This window comes from Rhamphochromis longiceps, linkage group LG3 (genome assembly GCF_057381845.1).
Source record: "Rhamphochromis longiceps isolate RC_006_pf linkage group LG3, R_longiceps_female_GT1.1, whole genome shotgun sequence".
Taxonomy (NCBI): Eukaryota; Metazoa; Chordata; class Actinopteri; order Cichliformes; family Cichlidae; genus Rhamphochromis; species Rhamphochromis longiceps.
In genome coordinates, this window is record NC_140559.1 from 56,718,352 (window position 1) to 56,739,627 (window position 21,276).

Here is a 21,276-nt window from a genome sequence, read left to right on the forward strand (position 1 = left end):
AGGAAAGTTGTTTGTGAGCTCAAAGATCAACGGAGGTCCGTTTTTTCAGAGACGTTTATATGCACTAGGGCTCGGTATCGTCACTTATTTTGATTCAGATTCACAAGGTTCCGATTCAATGTGATCAGATTCGATTTGAATCGGGGAAATTTTGCCTCAGACTGTCAGAAATATTATAATTCTGATCATTTATCAGTACATATCCATATTTTTATGTCTATAAAAAGAAAGCTGACACTTGTGAGACTTTATCAAAGGTGTGAGCATCACAGCAGATGCCTTTATCAGAATCAGAATCAGAATCAGAATCAGAATACTTTATTGATCCCTGGGGGAAATTATTTTTTGTTACAGTGCTCCATTTTAAACCAACATTAAGACAAGACAGACAATACGCTAACTAAGAATAGTACAATATATACATATATATACATACATACATACATAAGTCACTTATAAATAAATATTTGGAAAAGAAACATGTGTAGTTGTAGCAGCAAACAGTGTGTTAAGTGGATGCGTTGTACAGGGAGATGGCCACAGGCAGGAATGATTTCCTGTGTCGTTCAGTGGTGCTTTTCGGTAATCTCAGTCTCTCACTGAACGAGCTCCTGTGACTGACCAGCATGTCATGGAGTGGGTGGGAGGTGTTATCCAACATTGTCTTTATCTTGGACAGCATCCGCCTCTTTATGTCAAAGTAGCTGAGGACAAAACACAGAAAAACATGTCAGAGATTTTCCTGGCCTGTTACAGAGGTTAAAGAGTTACAGAGGTTTTATTAGAGGCACAGCTAAGTGTTTTGCAATTTGGCATCATTTTAAGAAGTTTAATTTTCTTCAGTGAACAGCAGAAATGAGGCTTTGTTGTCAGAAGTCAGTTAAATTAAGTGGCCGACAGCGCTGTACATAACGGTAGACTGGTGCGTAATAAGCAAGCGAATGATGCAGAAAACAGAGATTTTTAGATGCGAAAGTGTTCTTAAAGTACAGAGAGAGAGAGAGAGAGAGTTGTGCAGGAAGTTTCATTATATCGTGGTGGAAGCAAAGCAGCAAAAGTAAGAGGGAATTCATGAGGATGTTTATGAGAAGCGAAATGTGAAGCGTAGTTTGGATCTTCTTTTGCTGCTGGTTCAGTCAATTTTGTTTGGAGACAGACAAAACTGCAGCTTCAGAGTCTAGTGCAAAAAAAGGACGTAAACACAAAGCACGGACCCGCCAACGCATCAGAATCTGTGAGCTTTTGGCTTTTAGCCCCGATGGCATCTCTGCGTACGTGCCGTCGGGTGAGAAACCTGACATCTCACTGATTCTGATGTGTTGTGCAGAATCCGTGTACCTGCTCTCATTTGGTGTTTGGTGGTTGTCGAAATTTTGTGAGGTTTAACCTGAGATTCTGTCGTTTTGGGCAAAATAAATTTATATTTAAAAATCGATTCAGGATTTTAATGAATCGATATCGTGTTATTCAAGCTAAAATCGATTTTAATCAGAAAATCGATAATCTAAACCCACCCTAATATACACTTCTTTGCAGCCAGGAATCGCCCCTCTGCTGGCTGCCAGAAAGAATGCATCGGCTTCAGTTTTACAGACCCTGAAGCTTTTTTTTGACATTATTCTGTACATCATTTTTCTTGTCTTATATGGAATATCTGTTTTTGCCTTATTACTTCTAGAGCTTGAAAAGGAGAGTTTATAGACAAGGAATAATGTATGGAAGAGAGAGTGACTCACATCTGTGTCTCATAGTTTTGTCAAAAGACAGGCTTAGGGTGATATCCTGGCTCTCTACATAGCTCAGCAAAGCTAATGGAGAGAAGAACATAGGAAAGGTTTTGAAATGCTACAGTCAACATAACGATAAAAAGGACACAAGGAAACAAATAGAGGAAGACCAATACAAAAAAAGTGAAGATTGTTGAAGAGGCGCACCAGAAGCCCGGATTATTGTTTGAGAAACAATAACACTGCAGTGGAATGTCCTGGGAGAGATTCGATCAGTGACAGGGGCCTCAGATATGATAAACTTTTCCTTTTATTGCTTTTTACAAAGTGGACTTGAGATTGCAGCTGAGGGGCCCAGGAGGAGAAGGGAAGCTCTCGCAGCAACCAGTTATTATAGCTGGCAACAGAAGATAATGAATGGTCACTCTTTTTCTCTCTGGCCACACATTTCAAATATTTGTGGTCGGAAATAGTCATCAAAGCGCTGCAGATTGTTTTTCTTTTCACGTTTCTTGAGGGAGAGAAACAGAAATTCTGAGTTTAACCACGAAAACATTGAGAATTTTCAATCAGCGGGCAGTCAGACATATTACACCGCAGCTAGAAAACACACAGATTGACCCAGACGTGGGTCAGACTGCGTTCCAGACAACGCTCAAAGTACTGTGAGGCAGAAAGCTGTTTACAAACAGGAGCAGGCGGCACACCTCTCGGGAGATTTAATCAGAGTTAGTGGAAGCTCAGTAAGGTCCTGGGGTTTACATAAGACACAGCCGGACTGAGAGGAAATTCATTCAAAGCCTTATGGAGTCGGAATGTGAGGGCTGAAGAGGATGGAATTCTCAGAGGACGGGAATTTAAAGTGCATTCATTTCCATTTCATCGTTGAGAGACCAGTTGCTCCTCAATCCTTGAGTTCATGGTTGGAGTGCTCTCATTTTTGCACCAGTGGCCGACACTTTAAGTCATGTGTGGTACAGTTCATGTGCTAACATGCCAGCCTTTGTGATAGATAATATCAGAAGCAGCTCCTCCAGACCTCCTTCGGCCCCCATCCTGACTCAGACAATCGTAACTCCCATCAGCCTCTTTGCCTCTGCAGTGAGGGCTCTAAAGGTACACATCAAACCATGCACCACCTGCACTCCTGAATCTCAGATCTTTTCCCCCGCCTCTTTCCTGCTCCACCTACAGCTTGTTTCCAGATTGTTCTGGCATTTGTGAACCCTGTCCTCTCTCACGAAGCCTCTCCCATCCTCTGGGCTCGTCTCCTGCGGAGGCTTTCAGGCATTTGGCTCCTGGAGCTCTGTCCGTCCTGTTGGCTAGCACTGCACATTCATGCTCATTAGAGATGACAACAATAGTTAGCATCCTAATTACAGTATGAAGCCATCACAAGAGGTTGGAATTTTTTCCCTCCCCTTTGTCACCCCTCATTAGAAACATCCTGACCTGGTCAAGCTTGAGCTTGTTGCGATTTTTTAATTTTTCCCACAGAGTTCTTGCACTGACTCCTCCTCAAAAGTGATCATCAGAGGTCAAAAGTCAACTTAACCTTAGCCTGGTCCTGCCAAAGGGTTCTTCCTGTTAACGGGGAGTTTTTCCTTCCCACTGTTACCAAATGCTTGCTCATGGAAACGGGGTGGGATCTCTATTATTAGAGAACCCAATAAAAGACCCTCTATTGTTGTAGGGTCTTTACCTGACAATATGAAGCAGCCCTCGAGACAACTCTTGTTGTCATTTATTGAATTGAATTGACTTGTTTGTGTCATCATGTCCTGGAGGAAGGGCTCTGCTGCTCACATAAAATAAGTCCGTGAGTTTTGTGCAAGGTTTGCGCTGTGGCATCTGTCTAGTCAGAGCCCAAACATTTTGCGATCTTAGGTCGTCCTTTGTAGTTTCTCTCAGGCTATGTTTAAATCATTGCTGATTCAAAGTGTAATGCATGATCCATACAGGCTTGCTCACTCCCTCGCCTTTTGTACAAATTATGGCAGTAACCACAGCTTCCTGAGCGCTTACTCATCACTGTGCCCGTAAAATCAAAGGAGTCCAATAACCAATGTGCCTCTTTGCCTTTCAGTGCATCTACGGCAAGCCGGGAGATTCACTCTTCACCAGCAGCACCTATGCAGCCGTCCTGCACCACAATCAGAGCCCTGACTTCTACGATGAGGTGAGCTCATGTTGCAGGCTCGACCTTATTTCTTCTATGGCATCGCCTTTCAATTCATATTAAATTAGATCAAGTTAGCAGATTTAGAGGAAGTTGAGTGCTTCCAAAAACTGAGAAATGAGTTTGATTTTAAAAAGAAATTTAGTTTATGCCCTTAAATCTTTTTTTTTTTTTTCCTAATTGGCCGTCTTTAGTACTGACATTCCTCAGCAGCACTGAGATAATCCCATAAATCTGTCTCAGGAATGGGCTGTGATCTCGCACTAAACTGACCCGACAGTCAGTGCACGCATGCACATGCACACACACACAAATACAGCTCAGCGAGAGAGGTACAGTTAGAGCGGTAGAGCAGAGGGGGTCCATATGGCCTTGATATCAAACGGATTAGGATCTTAAGCTCCCCCTGTGTGCACCCACATGCATGCAGGAACACACAGAAGTGCACTCTGTGGGATTTCCCTTCACATTGTTCAGCTTCCAGTCACATCAACCAAAATTTCTGCTTCAGCAAGGCAACGATGATCTTTGTGCTTCTAAATCTGTCAGTCTTGTTAGTTCCATAGTGAAGTGCATTTAAAAGCAACATGTAGGACACATTTATAGTTACTGATATTATATAAAGGGTTCTGATTTTGTTTTTCACACCTAAAATTTGTTAACTTTTATATCTTAAGGATATATCTTGTCTGGTCTTTAGACTTTTGTCTAATTTACCGAGAAGAGTAAATTTAAAACAGAACGATGCATGAATCACGTGTTCTGGTGTTATAAATGTAAGAGCCGTGATATTCACTCATGGCATTGAGAGGCTGTTTATGACGATGTGGGTCTGTGCATGTCATCAAAACTTTTTTGTGTCATTTCCTGTCAATAAAAAACAGCATGTGTGGTTGCAGGGAAAATCCATCTCCCTGTTGTTGCTGCCCTCTGGTGTCTCAGTGTCACAGCAGCAACTCCCAGATGAAACAATGCTTTTGCTGTTGTTTGTTTTTTTGATTTCATTCTAAACATTAATTTAAGGATAAACACATAAATAAAAAAGCACAAGCAAACCCCTTTCATTTTCTTCATGGAGAGAAAATGCACAAAGTGTTCAAATTCATGCCAGAAACACTCAAAAAGAGAACTGTTACACTACAAAAACATCCCAAACGTCTCCAAACAGCTCCAGTTTCTGCTTCAGTACATGTGTCGTTCTCTGTAGAAGGTGATTTGACATCTTTAGTGTGTGACATTTACTCCAAAACAATGCTGTTAGCCTTTCGCCATCTAAAAAATATCATTTTCATTGATGTTCAACTTTTTTACTCAAGTAAAAGTGTCAAAGTACAGGCTCTGAAATGTACTCACAGTAAGAAAGTAGCTCTTTGAAGTTCTACTAACAACTTTCATACAAAGGTAACTGAACCGATATTAATATAATAATATCATAATATTAGTACATATTATTCAAATTTAAATTCAAATTTTAGTAAATGTAATTAGATGCAGTGAAACAACAACTGAATTCAACAAGATGTCAGCAGTTTCACTGTGGCAGATGTCCGTCCCTTACACTGACACTAAACTGTTTATCCTGACTTTATACCAGACAGAACACAGTTGGTATAAAGTTGGAATTCAGTGCATGAATCTAATCTTCATCAGCTTAAATGCAAATGCATCTCTGCTACACTTGATGTAACCTAACTCTGACTTTCTTTCTTATCCTTCTCCATCTCTGAGTGAAGCTGGCTCTCTTTCTTCTCTCCCTGTGAAATCCAGCAGGTGGACCTGTAGCTTGTAACACACTGTGTGTTTGCTGATGTTCGCTGAACTGGTAGAAGCGTTGCATTTAAAATGACCTATTCTGCAGCACAAGCTAGATTCTGAAGTACTGCTATCACAACTTACACCTGCACTCACCTGCGCCCACTTTAACTTCCAACTCTATAGATGATACTGCTGAAGTAACAAGTCTGTTATGAAAATGTAAGGAATAGAAACTACAGATATTTGTTTAAAAATGTGGGGAGTAAAAATGAAAAGTAGTCCAAAAAAGCTACTCAAGTAAAGTACAGATAGCTGAAAATACACAAGATGGTTATTTTTAGATGCCTTTTGTTGATTTTATGTTAATTTTACCTCTTAATAATTTAGAGGCTGAAGGAAATCCTCACTGTCAGTACATTTTTGCAGGTTTAGAGAAACACTAACGCCATTATGGTTAATGTAACTCCCTTAATTTGAGCAAAAAAACATCAAAAAAGACAACAAGGAAATCACAGCATGTGGCACATCCTTTAAAATGTTGCCTTGGCAGTACTATGTAATACCTATATGGTATCCATTATTGGAATCAGTGCCTCTAATCTTGTTTATGTGTGAAGATTGAACTGATGGTGACATAAGAAGATTAAAACAGCGACCTGCTCCTCTGTGTGTGCAGGTGAAGATCGAGCTGCCGGTTCACGTGCATGAGAAACATCATATCCTCTTCACCTTTTACCACATCAGCTGTGAATCCAGCAGCAAAGCCAGCAGCAAGAAGAGGGACGGAGTGGAGTCACTTGGTGAGAAATTTGGCTTAATGAAGCTTTATTAAAATGTTGGTGAGCACATTATTTAGCTTGTTAAAATGCCTTCTTCTAAAGCTCGGCTGCTTTCGCATGTTTCAGTGGGCTACTCCTGGATGCCTTTGCTTAAAGATGGGAGGATGCAGTCGTTGGAGTTCCAGTTGCCCGTGGCTGCCACTTTGCCTGCTGGATATCTTTGTCAGGACACCAGGAAGGTTAGATTGTAGCCATGAAAACGATCTGGTCAGCTCTGTCACTGTCATGCTCACGATGTTAAAGCGAACGTTGACCCCTCATGTTTTAGCCCTGAAGGTTATTGGAGTTTTGAGGGAATGTGAAAAGTTTGCAGATACTTTATTGACTCTGTTTTGTCTATTATTCTCTTCGAATGGTCTCAGGCTGATATCAAGTGGGTGGAAAACGCCAAGACACTGTTTAAAGTGAGGACCCACGTAGCATCAACAATATATCCTCAGGTACAATTTGGTTCTTTTGCTTTTTTATGCACAAATGAAGGTTTTCAGGAACACTGATGTCCTGTTTTGTTTCGCCGCAGGACCTCCACCTACACAAATTCTTCCAGCACTGCCAGCTGATGAGAACAGCATCAGAGGGCAACCCAGCAGAACTGATCAAATACCTGAAGGTAAGATGCTGTGAGGCAGTGCACAGTCAGTTTTTTAGCTTTGGTCCATGTGCAGTTATTGATCATTTACAGTACTTCCACTATATGTGTCATTCGGCAATGCACTAACAGATCGATCATTTTTGTAGGGCGTGCATCATTATGACTACTTATGAGCTTTCACAGTCATTCAACAATCAAAATACCTTTCAGTGCTATTATACAACAGCCTCCATTAAAGCAATAAAAGGCTTATAACACAGTTTATTAAGTTAATAAGGGATATGGATGGATGAATGGATGGATGATGGCAACCCCAAATGCAACAATGACAAAAGATATTGCCAAAAAACGAAATCTTTTTAGACATTAACCTCTTTTGTACTGAATTTTGTATGAAAAATCATAACTATTTAAATGCTAGAGGAAATCAGTTGAAGTATTTGTCTTATTTTTGAGAGGTTTTCCTTTGGGAAAACATTTTTATGGGATGACTAACATTTTAGGGAGCAATTAACATGTGTGGGGAATGAAGGCTGGCCCGGGTGGTCCGACCCAGCAGGCAAACTGCTGCAGGTCAAAGTTTTGCTGTTTTGGCAGCATAAGTGGTACCAACAGAATGTCACTGCGGCTAAGCCCATCTTTTTTATACAGTCTATGCTGTGAATATGAAGGAAATGTGTCAGCAATGTCTGACAGGGAATTTCATTACATCAAGCACAGAGATTCAGCTACAGATCAAGACAGATTTTCCACATATATTTCTTATCAGATAAAATAATGCCGAGCGCTGATTTTATATCTAATAGGCTACAGTTTTTCAAGATCAGGGCGATATATATATATTGTGTGGAGGCGTGTAATCACGATTCTTGTAAATATCTGGGAGTCAGAAGTAAAAGTGATCTTGTCTGGCCTCTTTCCCTCAGTGCCTACATGCCATGGAGACTCATGTCATCATCACCTTCCTGCCAACAGTGCTGATGCAGCTGTTTGAGGTGCTCACAGCCGCCACCAAAGAAGCCCACGAGATTGCCGTTAACTCTTTGCGGTCAGCTAAAAAACAAATTCTTTGTACTTTTACTGCTTTTACTCCTGATAAAAGGACATAGATTGAATTTCCATGCTCTGTGCCCTCAGTGTGATCATACATATAGTTTCCAAATGCCACGAGGAGGGACTGGAACACTACCTGCGCTCTTTTGTTAAGGTAAGCTGCCGCAAACACTGCCTGTGTTTCTGCTTGTGTCTATAAACTAAAGTGCTTTTGTTTTACTGTTCTCTCTCTTCTTCGTAGTACGTGTTTGTAACCAACAATCCTGCATCAGGAAACTCAGTGACCTCTCACGAGTTGCTGGCCACAGCTGTAACAGCCACCCTCAAGCAAACTGCTGATTTCAACACCAGCAATAAACTGCTCAAGGTGCGCACTCAGTCGCGCGGATAATTCATGCATCCGTCCACACGTAGAACCAACTTTAAGCAGCAGATGGTGCAACTCTCTAAGAATGGAAACGAAGGGTTCTGACAGCAGTTGTCACCAGTTTCGAAAGAGAAACTTGTTCAACATATAGCTGCTTGTAGGACACTACACTTCTCATGTCTCTTTTATCTCTCTTCCAGTTTCCCCTGACTCACTCTGCTTGTAATGTACTCCCATTATATTCCTAGGAAGATTGCATAATGGGTAACCTTTCGCTCTTTTCTGCAGTACTCTTGGTTCTTCTTTGAAACCATGGCAAAATCCATGGCTCAGTACCTGCAGGAGGAGAACCGCATGAAGGTTGGTAAAAAGCGTTTTTCGCTCAATAACGCTGAGCAGTTCAAGAGTTTGTAGTCTTTAACTGAAAGTCTTATGTGGACTGGATGTTGTTATAAGACCTAGTCCACATATTGTTATGTCCGCGTAACCACATGCGATGACACAAAACACAGACACCCAAAGAAAACTCATTGTGTACTTGGCATTCTGATACCGCGAGCCTGTGTTACATCTGAGTCTTTGCCAAAAATCCTAAACATTCAGCAGCAGGCCGAGCTGCGCTGCTGTTTGCTGCTACACAGAAGTAGTTAGAGACAGTATAAACCTTTTAGTCTTATCTATATGCTGGGAATGATCTGTCTTCATAATATGGGTGGCTGTTTGACTTTAAAGTGATGCATCATTACATGCTATTCCTCCCCACTCTTTAGATGCCACGGGCCCAGCGCTTTCCGGAGAGTTTCCACCAGGCTCTGCAGTCCTTGGTGTTGTCCATTATGCCGCACATCACCATCCGCCACTCAGAAATCCCAGAGGAGGCTCGCTGCATCAACTTGAGCCTGGCGAATTTCATCAAGGTGTGAACCCCAAAGGCTAAATATGAAACCAGCTCAAAGAAGACCTGTTGCTCATTTCCAGCTGCTTATTTTTATTCATGGACTTTGCTAGAGTAGGGCCTTTTACTGGGCCTTGCTGTAGTCATTCAAGGCATCCCTTGATTTAAACAGGCTGATTTAGCTCCTTCTGATTGGCAGCCCTTCATAAGCAGACTGTTTACAACGGCAAACTGGTGAGGCTTTGTTCTTTAAGCAGCTCTTTAAGCCTAAGATAACCATTTTAGGTACTCTCTTTGAGGCCCTTTCCTTAATAGGGATCACTGTAATTTATATATGACAGAAAATTAAAAAAACAAAACAGGTTTGCTGTAATTTTAGTTCAGGGTGTATTACGAGCCTGAACTTGTATTAGCAGTGTTGTTGTGATCCGTAAGATTATGTGTTACTGCTGTGCCTCAGGACACGACAGCGCCGCCTTTAAATGCTGATCTCAGACAAAATAGTGCATTGTTTTGTCTGAGATCTCCATCGTTTTGCATGAATTTCAGCAGCTTGTTTTCTCGTGTCTGCTTTCTCTCCTCAGAGGTGCCTGACTGTCATGAACAGAGGTTTCGGTTTCGGCCTGGTCAACCACTACATGTGTCATTTCAGCCCTAAAGATCCCAAGGTACGTGTTCCACAGAGCTGGGCAACCTCACAACGTCAGAGTGGAGGTGTAGCACATGTGTGACAACCCAAGGCTTCAATAATTCAATAATAAATAGCACATATCAATAATATTTAATTTATTTGTTCAATAAAATGTTAATAAAAGTAATTTTATGAATCATACACACTGTTATTGATTATAGCTGATGTAGTATGTTTTCTAATAAAGGTTCTATTACTTCTCAGTGAGTCAGTTCTAATAAAGCCGCTTCCTGCTCAGAGGTTTCCTGTCACGTACAAAATTTCATAAACGTATTAAACCATCTGTTGTAAACACAAGAACGTAAATATTTTACAAACCTGTGGACAAATTGTTTACAAATCTTAAAATCATATTGTTGTTTGTTAGTGAAATAAACTGAATGGATGTTTCTGAACTCAGCTTTGTGCAGGCATACTCTTCCTCTCTGAGATCAGAAATGAATTAAATGCAATATTAAACTCTTTTAGCAGCTTTCTTGTAAAACTGTGCGTTTGAAAAATTCATGCATGATTGCAATAATTATATTCGCATTAAAAATATTATTACTGATGGATTAACCATTACAGAAACATGAAAAATGAGTTATTATAGTTTTATATTTATTAGTTTTATATATATTTATATATAATTAATTTTTAATTTCATTTTAAATGTTTGTTTTTAGTTAGTTTTGAGGGCAGCCCTTCTTATTTCAGTTTAATTTTAATTGTTTGAAAATGTTTAATTTTAGTTGAGTTTTTATTCGCTTCAGTGTCACTTTGAGTCTTTATAATTATTACTGTACGGAGGGCATATGTCAGAGGCAAATTTAGGTTTTTAGGAAGTTTTTTTTTAAGTTTAAAAAAACAAAACAAAAACTAGTGAAACTACTCAAACTAGCCTAAAAAATTTTATCCAAAAAGGGGACATTTTTTCCCCCTTGGAGCAATTTATTATTGAATTTTCTTAAACACGTGCATCAGCACTGCTGCATTCTAAGCATCAGTTGCACCTTTATGTTTGCAGATTCACGGCATTCATTATTTATTATTAACCACCTTAAAGGACAAAGATCTAAAGTGAACTGAAGCGTGCACTGGGGCGTTTTCGTGAGCGCCTCCACGATGTGTGTGTAGTCGCGCCCTGTCTCATGCTCACCTGTCGCTGTGTCTGATGTTGAACAGTTTCTCCCGGCCTTCTCTGTTTATGTTGTTTGGATTTGTTAGTCAAATGTGTTGCTCTCGCAGACGCCCCGCCGCGGGCAGCTTTTGATGTTACATTGAGAATTCTGTTTGGCCGAAATTTGCATATTTGTGTGCGAACCGCACTCTCGCCCGTTGGCCACAGGTGCTGACCGAGATGAAGTTTGACTTCTTGATGACCTTGTGTAACCACGAGCACTTCATCCCTCTCAACCTGCCCATGGCTTTCGGGCGCACCAAGCTGCAGAGGGTACAAGGTAAGAGCGCGCTGTGTAGGCCTACTTTTTACCGCACATGTATCCACTGACCTGCTGTCACACGACCCCAGCCCCTGACCTTTTTCTGACATGCATCCACCACACTGATCCTATTAACCCGCCTGATTGTTTGGCCCACAAACACACCCACACACACACACACACACATTACATCACACCTATCCGCATTAGTCGGATCTCTGGTGAACAAGGTTTGCCAACACTTTATCGCACAACCCGTTTTACACGACACCATGAAAACAAACACTGGAGTGCGCGCTGTGGAAATGCTGCATGGATTGTTTACAGTTTTACCCCGAATGTCTTTATTTTTACTCCACCCCTCTCTGTTTTTTGTTGTTTGTTTGTGTGTTTTTGCTTGTGGTCAGATTTTATTCCGTATGCGACGGAGCTTTTTGGGCCCGTAGGTAGGTGAAGCCCACCGCACCCATTGACACCACCACGTTTGCTGACACCTCGCACATGACTGCTCCTCCTTGTCCTCACCTGCACTAACCACACCGCCGCCTGATTTTTTTCCCTCCCACCCACCCTCATAGGGCACTCATTCCCCTCACACTCGGAATAATGCTAATTCCGGGCTCTTGCCTTCATTTTCCTACCAGGGCCCGAGCCTGCGTGCTGTAGAGGAGAGCAGCTGGGCTGTTATGGGAATCAACAAATCCTCTTTTCCTAATGCTTAATTCACTTGATTGTTGTAAACACCAGTCAGAAGCATCTCTCATGAAGCTGTGGTTCTCTCTCGCTTTCCTCCGCCCGTCTGTCTCTCTGTCTGCCTGCCCGTGTCTGTCATTAGAGGAGATAATTGGAGATGGTTTCTGTTTTCCAGGCTGCACTGCCTGTGTTAATATTAACCCAGGGCTGCTGTTGAACTCCATGTCATTGTTTCTGTTGAACTTCTCATTTTTTAGTGGTCTGTTTGTTTATTTCTCTTGTCTGAATAACACCGAAAGATCATTTCCAGCAGATTTCCTGATGAATTATTCAAGTCCGCTCCGCTTTGTGTGTTGTGGAAACGTTAATGTCCTGATGAATGTGTTCCGTGAGTTTGTTGCATAGTGGTTTGGAGTGATGCACTTTGAATGATTGAATTTGCCACACTTGCTTCTATCAAACATTATAACTACTGAATAAGACACATCATATCGTATAAATCTGCTGTGTTTGTGTCGGTGCTTGTTTGGTGCTTTTAATGCAAAGCGCTCTGAAGCATTTATCTTGCAAGGCGCCGCAAAAGAGAAAAGCCAGGAAGTAAAACTCTTGAGGGCCAAGTTGTGCACTATTAAGCCAGGATGTTTTTTATTTATAGTTATTTAGTAAAAATATGCAGTCTGAGGAGAAATTAAAGGAAAAAAACAAACAAAAACAGTTCATTAGCCGGATCACTGTTTCCCTTATGAAACATTGATTTCAGCATTCGTGACTGGTCTAAAATCTCCTATATCCAATCAAAATGCATTGTTTCAAGCATGTGTTTATAATAAAATAAAGCTTATTTACTCATGCTTACTTTCAGTATGTTTCAGAACCTAATTTTATATGTCATTCTATCGTGTTTTAAGGGTGTGAGAAAATATGGGAATATCACTTCCTGGCCGATGAGACGACAGAAAAGAATAACCTCACCAGTAGTTCTAGGAACCCAGTTGTAACTCCCAGAATATCCAAAAAAATCTTTTTATTGGGATTCCCGTTTTTTTTTTTGTCATTCACTCTTGCAGCTTGTCCACAGTTTTTACGCAAGTCTGTCCTTTCCAGCCTTCAGCTGCCTTTACTGGGTTTTGCAGGGCTGGATGATGCTGGGCTGATTCTATCATGCTAACCTTTGTTTCAATAAAATTTTGTTCCCATTTTTCCTGTTAATAACTAACAATAGTTAAATGTGTCGTGCAGACTTTTTGTGGTTTGAGAAGTGAAGCATACCAAATGAAGTTCAGAGCACTTCCCTAAGGGGCCTAAAGTGTGCTAGCAGAGTGTGTTACACAGCTGCTGAGGTCGAGGATTTAGGCTTTCCCTTTAACATCTGCAGCTTACGTTGTTACATTATAGACTGATTGCTCACAAGGAAAAAAATGTTGTAAGAAGTCGATTCAATTAGATTGGAAACGGATTTTTACCAGACCAGAATTTACTGTTAGGAAATTTCACTTCAGCTCATCCTGATGCTCTCTCACTTCCTGTTTGGCCCAATCACAGAGCAGAGTCTGGAGTTCAGTTTGACGGAGGAATACTGCCGTAACCACTTCCTGGTGGGGCTGCTGCTGAGAGAGGTGGCTGACGCCTTGCAGCAAGCGCCCGAAGTGAGGCAACAGGCCGTGGGCATCCTCAAGAACCTTCTTATTAAACACGCCATGGATGATCGTTACACCGCTTTCAAGGTTAGGAGCATGCAAACAGAAAGGAACTAGCAGAGGCAGGATGAGCAGGAATGTGGACGGAGAAAAGGGCAGAACAATGATTTATTGTTCTCAACGATTCTGTTTGGGAACAATGCAAAATAACAATGAGTTCCAATGATTAAAGTATTTGATTTGGCATTTACACAATACACACCTGCATTAAAAACAACGCCTATCTTAGAAACAAAAGTCTGAAGAGTCTGAATAAGAAATAAAGGAGATATTGTTTAAAGTGTAATACATCAATCATCAACAGAGGCCAAATGTCCTACCAAGTGAGCTCAGCATTTTTACCCATAAAAGTAAATGAAGTATGTGACACAGGTCACCACCTGTGCATACCTTTCTATTTTAGTTTAGATAAGATTGTCTCTTATGCAAACCACCTAAGTTAGAGTGCAGCCACAGAAAGGTAAGGGCTATGTGTAGCTAACATTAACCTACAATAATCATCTCCTTTTACTTGTTTTCAAATGTTTATGGTTTCAGAACCAGCAGGCCAGGATCTGTTTGCTGTACCTCCCACTTTATGAGCTGCTCTACCAGAACTTGAAGCAGCTTTCCGCTCAGCCTCTCATCTCCAGTCCTGGGCTGGGCCTAAACGTGAGTCACCTCACAACGCTCCTTTTCTTGGGGATTTCTGTGATGTAACTCAAAGTCAGTTTCACATATGAATTGGCTGTTGTGCTGTAAGATCTTCAGTCAGGCATAGACTTATTCAGGAGTGGTTGTTGTAATTCAATGGAATCATGAAGCATACTGTACAGTATGTACCAGTCTATTTTTATGACCGTGTTTATCAAAATAAAAATCTGATTTCATCTATAATTAGGGCCTCATAAGTTTCTCAGTTCAGTTCAAAAAGTCTCATTTACAGTTTTCCAGTTTCAAATAATTAGTTGCAAAATCCTTAATATGACAGCTACTTGTCGTATGAAGTACTAAACAAAGCCAGATACATGATGTAAAATCGAGGTAAGGAATCTTGAATTTTTCTCCAGCACGTGTCCAAACTAGCCTGTCTGACAGGACTGAAAATGACAAATGAATTAAAAAGGTTAGTTTACCTGTGCTATACAATAGGGCCCAGCCTACTGTGCTGTCGCTGTTGACCTGTTTTCAGTTCAGCAACATTGTGAGGCCTCTTGGTGGATGTGGAGTGAAAATTCAAAATGTTAATGCGAATGCAAAGGTAGAGTCTTAACACCTGGCTTGAAACCGTCTGCCAAGGACCAGCGTGGCCTGCAAAGCTTGGTTTTGGAGTGAAATTAGCCTCAAAAGGTTTACAAATGTGCGTGTGGTCTAATCCACAAACACAAGCTAACATTTACAAATGTTTACAATGATTTGTGTGCACATTTTTGAGTGCTAACAAATGTATACTCCAAACCGCACACAAATACAGAGCAATTCAAACACAACGCTATTTTGAAAAATTGATGGGAGACGGGAAACACCAGGGTAACAAGTCACAGCTGAAACTGATCAACAGCAATGAGACAGGGGAGGCAAAACTACACATCAACAAAAATATCAAAACACCAAACAGCGAGTGAGAGTTAACAGGGAAACACGGGAGGTGGGGATATAAACTGAAGGTCCAGGGATCAAAGAAACAGACGTATTCATCTTTCTGATGTCCTGAAACTCAAAGTGGTTGTTACAAAGATAGCTGAAGAAAGATCCCCGACTTGATCCCAGGACAAATACTCTCTGCCAAATCAAACATGCAGAGCTACCCGCTTTGGTGACCTCCTGTGGATAAGAGAGTAGTCAAAAGTAGCTTTTAGCTTTATTATTTGTTTTCCTTGGCAGATGACTTTAATGTCATGTAGTTTGAAGGAGCACGTTTCAAGAAGACTGCAAACCCCACCCACATGGAAAAGATATATATAAATCTTATAAAGTTTGTATCTGTCTTGTGTGAAACTTGTATGAAAAGCATATAAGAGTGAAAACAGATATAAGATCCCTTGAAAAATTATATAATGAAACTTGTATGTTTTGGATACTTACTAAAACAATATATGAAAGTGATGAGAAAGTGGCCACTTTCATGAGTAAATCACATATAAGTTTTTACTATTTCTTTTCCATATGGGCAGTGTCGCTGACGCCACTCCAGTACTGGGATTACTAGCATTACTAGCCGGAGCTTCACAACTATTCCATCCCAGGGAAGTGATCATAAGACAAAATCTTGCAGCATGAACTCTGACCCGCAGTGGGCACACATTCATGGGATCCTACAGACTATAAAAGTTTTAATGTCAGTCTCTCTATTTTAGATTCAATTCAGTTGTTGCCAAATAGTGTACCGTGGTGCCAAGTGCAGTGGATTTTGTGAAAACTGGTCTGGTCTGGTATACAGATCAGTTAAAACCCAGTGCATTTACAAAAATGTACAGCAATTATTTTGGTAATTACTGTTAATTTAGGGCAGCTGTAGAATAATAAATTGGTGGTCCAATAGATGTATTAAGCACCGTACGTGCTGGGAATCCCTCCTGTGTAATGCAGGAATTCTCAGACTGAGTGAGTAAACAGTAAAAGATTGCTCCGAGGAAGCTAAAGTGGCACAATACATTCCGAACAAAGGTGCCAGAACTGTTACGTTTTGTTTTCACCGTTAAAATATTTCCTCAAATTGCAGGAAATAGAATGTCGAACATCTGCTCTTGGTCTGATTATAATATTCGGAATGTGCCAGCTCACCTCTTTGCAACACAGTTTTCACTCGCTCCATCTTGTGGTTGGCCAGGGCTCCAGAGATGACCTAATATCCACAGACATGAGGAGGATCAGCACAGCGATCGAGAAAGAGCACGGTGAGTAGAGAACAATAGAAACCGTACATATGGCGTCTTCCTGTTTACGTTATTCATTATGATAGAAACATATGGCTTCAACACCCACTGATCCATTAGCAGCACTCTGTCTGAAAGCAGCAGCTGTTGGCCAGACAGACATCAAACTTCTTAGCCAATCCTACAACATTTCTAGTATTTTATTCACTACCAACATGATGTTGAAATCAGATGAATAAGATCGGTATCAAACAGAATCCTCGAAAACCCAGTGAACGTGGGTGTTTTACTGAGTTATAGCAGCTGCTCATTAGCTCAAATACACGTTGACCTGAGAAGATTGGGAGGCTAAACAGTTTTTATTCTTCGAGACCAAAAGGGTTAAATGTTTAAAACAGGGACCACGTAGTCTTGCATTTCGGTAGCGTAAACAGGCCAAAATGGGCAGATTGAAAGTAAACAAATATGAAAATCAAAGCAGCAGAAGCAACAATGTAATCATCTGTAGTCTCAAGTAGAAAGCCTTTGTTTATTCCAGAAAAGGAGTTCATTAGCTTCTTATTCCCTGGTGACACAACAAGGGTTGTGTTCTCAGACATCACGGTGCTGGACTACTGCGTACAATGATGTTCACAGGCTCAATGGAATGAGTAATGGTGTGTTGTTCCTGTATAGCATATTGGCCCAAACATTTCCTGAGAGTCCTGACGTAAGAATGGTTTCATACGTTTTTATTTAGAATTATGAATTTGTTTAATTTTATTGGAAAATATAAAGAATTGTTCACTAGGAGCTACTGTTAGGAAGCTTTGTGAATACGAGACATGGAGTGTAGCCAAATCTGCAGTCTTTGGACCCCAACAAACCTATTTTGGTTGCAGGTCAGCCAACTCAGAATGGCCACGTTGTGAGGAGGGAAGACTCCAGAGGCTCTCTATTTATGGACCCAGGAACACCGGACAGCAATGAGGTGAGGTAACATTTCATTTTAGCCCAACAGGTTAAACATATTTAGGGCAGATTGTCAGTCAGTTCATTTTTAGATAAATAAACTTTGTGGTTTCTCTAAGTTCCAGAAAACCGACAAGCTGGACACTGGTTTGTTCTTCTTTGTTTTTTCCCTTACCTGGAATGTCATTCAGAAATGTCAGTTATGCTGAACTGTTGACATCAAGACAAGTCTGACAATGTCTGATTATCACGGTTTTGCGTTGCAGCCCTGAAACTTTTTATATGCATTTTTAAATACTTCTAAGAATGCAGTCTGAGCCCTTTGGAGTCACCTCACGGAAGCACTTCTGAAACACTGTGCGGGAAACCTAAACATACCGTATGCAAAGCAGCCTTGAAACATGCGATATGCAAATTTCGGTTTAAGTGTTTTGTTCACTGGTAGGTTTGTTGTCACTTCCCAAATCAGGAAATTCTAATTAGTTCTGAAGTGCTCAAACTTTTGCGCTGCTTTGTTCCACTTTAACATTTTACTCACCGGACGTGGGCTTCGTGTAGGCCACGTGCACACACGGCCTCGGCGTTACATCTGAAGCCTTCACGGCTCACTTTCTGGCAATGATGTTAAAAAGCAGCTGCATGTTACTTTTGGACAATGGCGGTGTCTTCTCAGCAGGAAACCTCTGTAAACTCAGAGCCAACATAAACTCTTCTCCTGCTCTTCAACCATGACTCATTTGGGAAACGTGTGACGTGGCTTGTACTGGAAAACACCACCTTCATGTGAACCAGCGATCATTCGCGTTTCGCTATGAGATGCCAGATGAGCAGGCGCCCGTGCTTACAATTCAGTCGCAACGTGAGAAAGTGCTAGTCATGTGGATTTGACCTGTAAATGACAGTTAGATGAAACCCCTGACAGATTGAAGAAAAACACATAATGACGTTTAAACAGAAAAAGCACTCTGAAGCTATATCGTCCCCCTAAGGCCAAGGTGTAAAGACAAGTGAAAAATGAATAGGTTCTTCCTTTTCTCCGTCTCCTTCTCGCCTCCAGGACTGATGACATTCTGCTCAGTGGTTTTTGTGCAATTTTGCTCTAAATTTAGCTTTTCTGCTGGTTTATCTGTAAATCTGTATATTTTTACATCCACGATTCACCTCATCAGCATAATTCTAAGAATTGTTTCTTGTCACTGCTTTGTGTAATCAAAAGCAATAACATGTTTGTTTTGTGTGTTTGCTGATAAGAGATATTAATTGCGAAAGCAACCTCTCACATACTGTTTGCGCTCAGGATTTTTTTTGGTAACAAAGGTTTCATCAGTGAGCCTGTCCTCAAGTCTGGGTTTAAATAAATCATTCTCCTTCTGTAAAATACGACCGTTTAGATCCTCTGACACTCAAAGATTTTCCTCTAGTGCTGGTCCTAACCAAACAGGAAGTAGGAGTGCTTTAAAATGAGTTAACGAGCGTTTTCTGTGTGTTGTTCCAGCTGCAGAGACGCGCCTCAACCATGAGCAGCAGCACCATGCCTCCTATCGGCAGACTGGGACAATATGAAATCAAAGGCCTACTGTTCTCTTTCCTGCACATCGCCAAGACCTTGTCAGAAGGTCAGTGAGGCTCTATAGCCACAGTGCACATCACTTACTCAGAACGTGACTCGGCTACCTGTTCTGCTATTTCTGACAGTGATCGCTCTGGGGGACTAAAACCATATAGCCAAGTGTGTCCACTTTGTCTTTTTGCCCACAGACACTCTGATGGCCTACTGGAACAAAATCAGCCCTCAAGACATCATGAACTTCCTCAGTTTGCTCGAGTGAGTAGCTAATGAAACAACAGCCATATGTAAATATTAAACAAAACTATACGTGTGTTTTAACTGCTCTATCAGTCAACATTCTAAGTGGATGCAAAAGGCGCCTCGTGCTTCATGTTTTCTCCGCAGGGTCTGTCTGGCTCAGTTCCGTTACATTGGAAAGAGGAACATCGGCAGGTAAGGCTGGAAAACAAAGCTGCGCCTTTGTATTGTGTGTCATATTTACCTTATCTGTCAGCGCCTGAAATTTGAAACCCAAATAAATTTAGTTGAGTTTTAAGGAAGCAAGGTGCCAGGTCATGTTCCAATGAAATACACCTTTACTCCTCTCTTTTTTTAAATGTATTAAAATGTTCTGTTTGGTATTAATCAGCTTGTGTCGATCTTTTATTAATTATCAGGTATTAACATATTTGTTATATATCGTAATACATCCAGCTCAGTGAGAGTTACAGGAACAGGGTCTTATGTTATTCCTCTTCCTCCTTCCTTCTTGCTCCTGTTATTATCGATATAGGAGCCAGGAGGCATGTGTGTCGAAGCTGTTCTCGTCAGGTGGAAAGTCTCAGACAATGCCACCCATGCGCTGCAACCGTGCCAGCCTCATGCAGAGCAAGATACACCAGTTCAACACCATGGAAGCCTCCTTCACACTCAACATATGTAAGCACTCCCACTAGTTCACATGCAAAACGTCAGGTTGCAAAACACTTCACATCTAAGATTCCTAGAAATTTACAGGAATTGAAGTCGTAATGGAACAGTTAATTCTGCCAGCACCGCACTAATCGTCAAGAAATCATGCGGGTAAAGTGATATAGATTGCATTTGTGTTCCAGCCGAGGGAGTCTGCATACAGTTGAGGTTTGCACAGGAATATTTCATATGAAAGACAATAATTCCACAACCAATGATTTGTTTGTTAAAGATTAGGCTTGCAGAAAGATTCACAGGAGAATCTGGAGAGAGGCGGTTACATTCCTAATGTGGCACGCCTAGTCTGTAGTGACAGTCCTTATTATCCTTATGTTCACCTTTTCTGTTGAAATGAAAGTGTTTAATTTAAGAAATGTATGAATGTGAAATTATTAGTTTTGTTATTGTTTTATTTGGTATTATTTGAGGACACAAAAATCTATAAGTAGTAGAATCAGATGCAAGGAACTGGAGGCAACTGGAGCTACAATAGAGCATGCACACTAACACTCCCATCACATCATAAACCAAGTGCACATTCCAATTTTGGCATTAAAAAGATAAAAAATGTTCTGTCTCAACCTCTGTCATGTGAGTGCTGCTGCATCACTGCCTGTTGCTTCAATCCTTCCACCACACCAGCTCCACGTGTAGGCTCTGGTAGGATGTTTGCTGGTCACGCTCCAATTTGTGTGTCATATTTGCTGGTGCAATGAGTAGTTGAAAAAGTGTGTCAACAACCTAACTGTTCAGCTCTTCTCTGTGCATGTGGACGAGGAAAAAGAAAACTTCTTAGTATGACACTAATTTCCCTGTAATCAAAAGGAATTTAAATGTATTTTATTTACAAGGTAATTAAGATTTTCCTGCAAATACTTAATACTACCAGTCAGGTTTTTACTGGAAACAAATAGTTAAACTAATTTAAAGTAAATTTTAATAGTCTGTAAGTAATACTTCTTTATTATTTGGTAATTTGTGGAAAAAACAACAGCATTTTCCCATCTTACCCTGTTGTAGGCTGTATTATGAAGGGGTTA

At 40.8% G+C, this 21,276-nt stretch overlaps 1 protein-coding gene across 3 annotated transcripts in view; it reads left to right on the forward strand.

Moving 5' to 3' along the window:
• Positions 1-21,276, forward strand: part of dock11 (dedicator of cytokinesis 11) — an 80,733-nt gene that overhangs the window by 24,643 nt on the left and 34,814 nt on the right. For 2 of the 3 annotated variants that reach the window (XM_085400443.1, XM_085400442.1), the window contains exons 19-39: positions 3,814-3,906; positions 6,338-6,461; positions 6,567-6,679; positions 6,863-6,940; positions 7,021-7,110; positions 8,019-8,140; positions 8,230-8,299; positions 8,387-8,512; positions 8,801-8,872; positions 9,283-9,429; positions 9,992-10,075; positions 11,426-11,537; positions 11,927-11,965; positions 13,755-13,936; positions 14,447-14,560; positions 16,719-16,785; positions 17,646-17,734; positions 19,211-19,331; positions 19,474-19,540; positions 19,670-19,717; positions 20,058-20,203. In XM_085400443.1, the coding sequence (XP_085256569.1) occupies positions 3,814-3,906; positions 6,338-6,461; positions 6,567-6,679; positions 6,863-6,940; positions 7,021-7,110; positions 8,019-8,140; positions 8,230-8,299; positions 8,387-8,512; positions 8,801-8,872; positions 9,283-9,429; positions 9,992-10,075; positions 11,426-11,537; positions 11,927-11,965; positions 13,755-13,936; positions 14,447-14,560; positions 16,719-16,785; positions 17,646-17,734; positions 19,211-19,331; positions 19,474-19,540; positions 19,670-19,717; positions 20,058-20,203 (2,104 nt within the window). The remainder of the gene's footprint in view (positions 1-3,813; positions 3,907-6,337; positions 6,462-6,566; positions 6,680-6,862; positions 6,941-7,020; positions 7,111-8,018; positions 8,141-8,229; positions 8,300-8,386; positions 8,513-8,800; positions 8,873-9,282; positions 9,430-9,991; positions 10,076-11,425; positions 11,538-11,926; positions 11,966-13,754; positions 13,937-14,446; positions 14,561-16,718; positions 16,786-17,645; positions 17,735-19,210; positions 19,332-19,473; positions 19,541-19,669; positions 19,718-20,057; positions 20,204-21,276) is intronic. The other variant, XM_085400444.1, reaches the window with a different exon arrangement.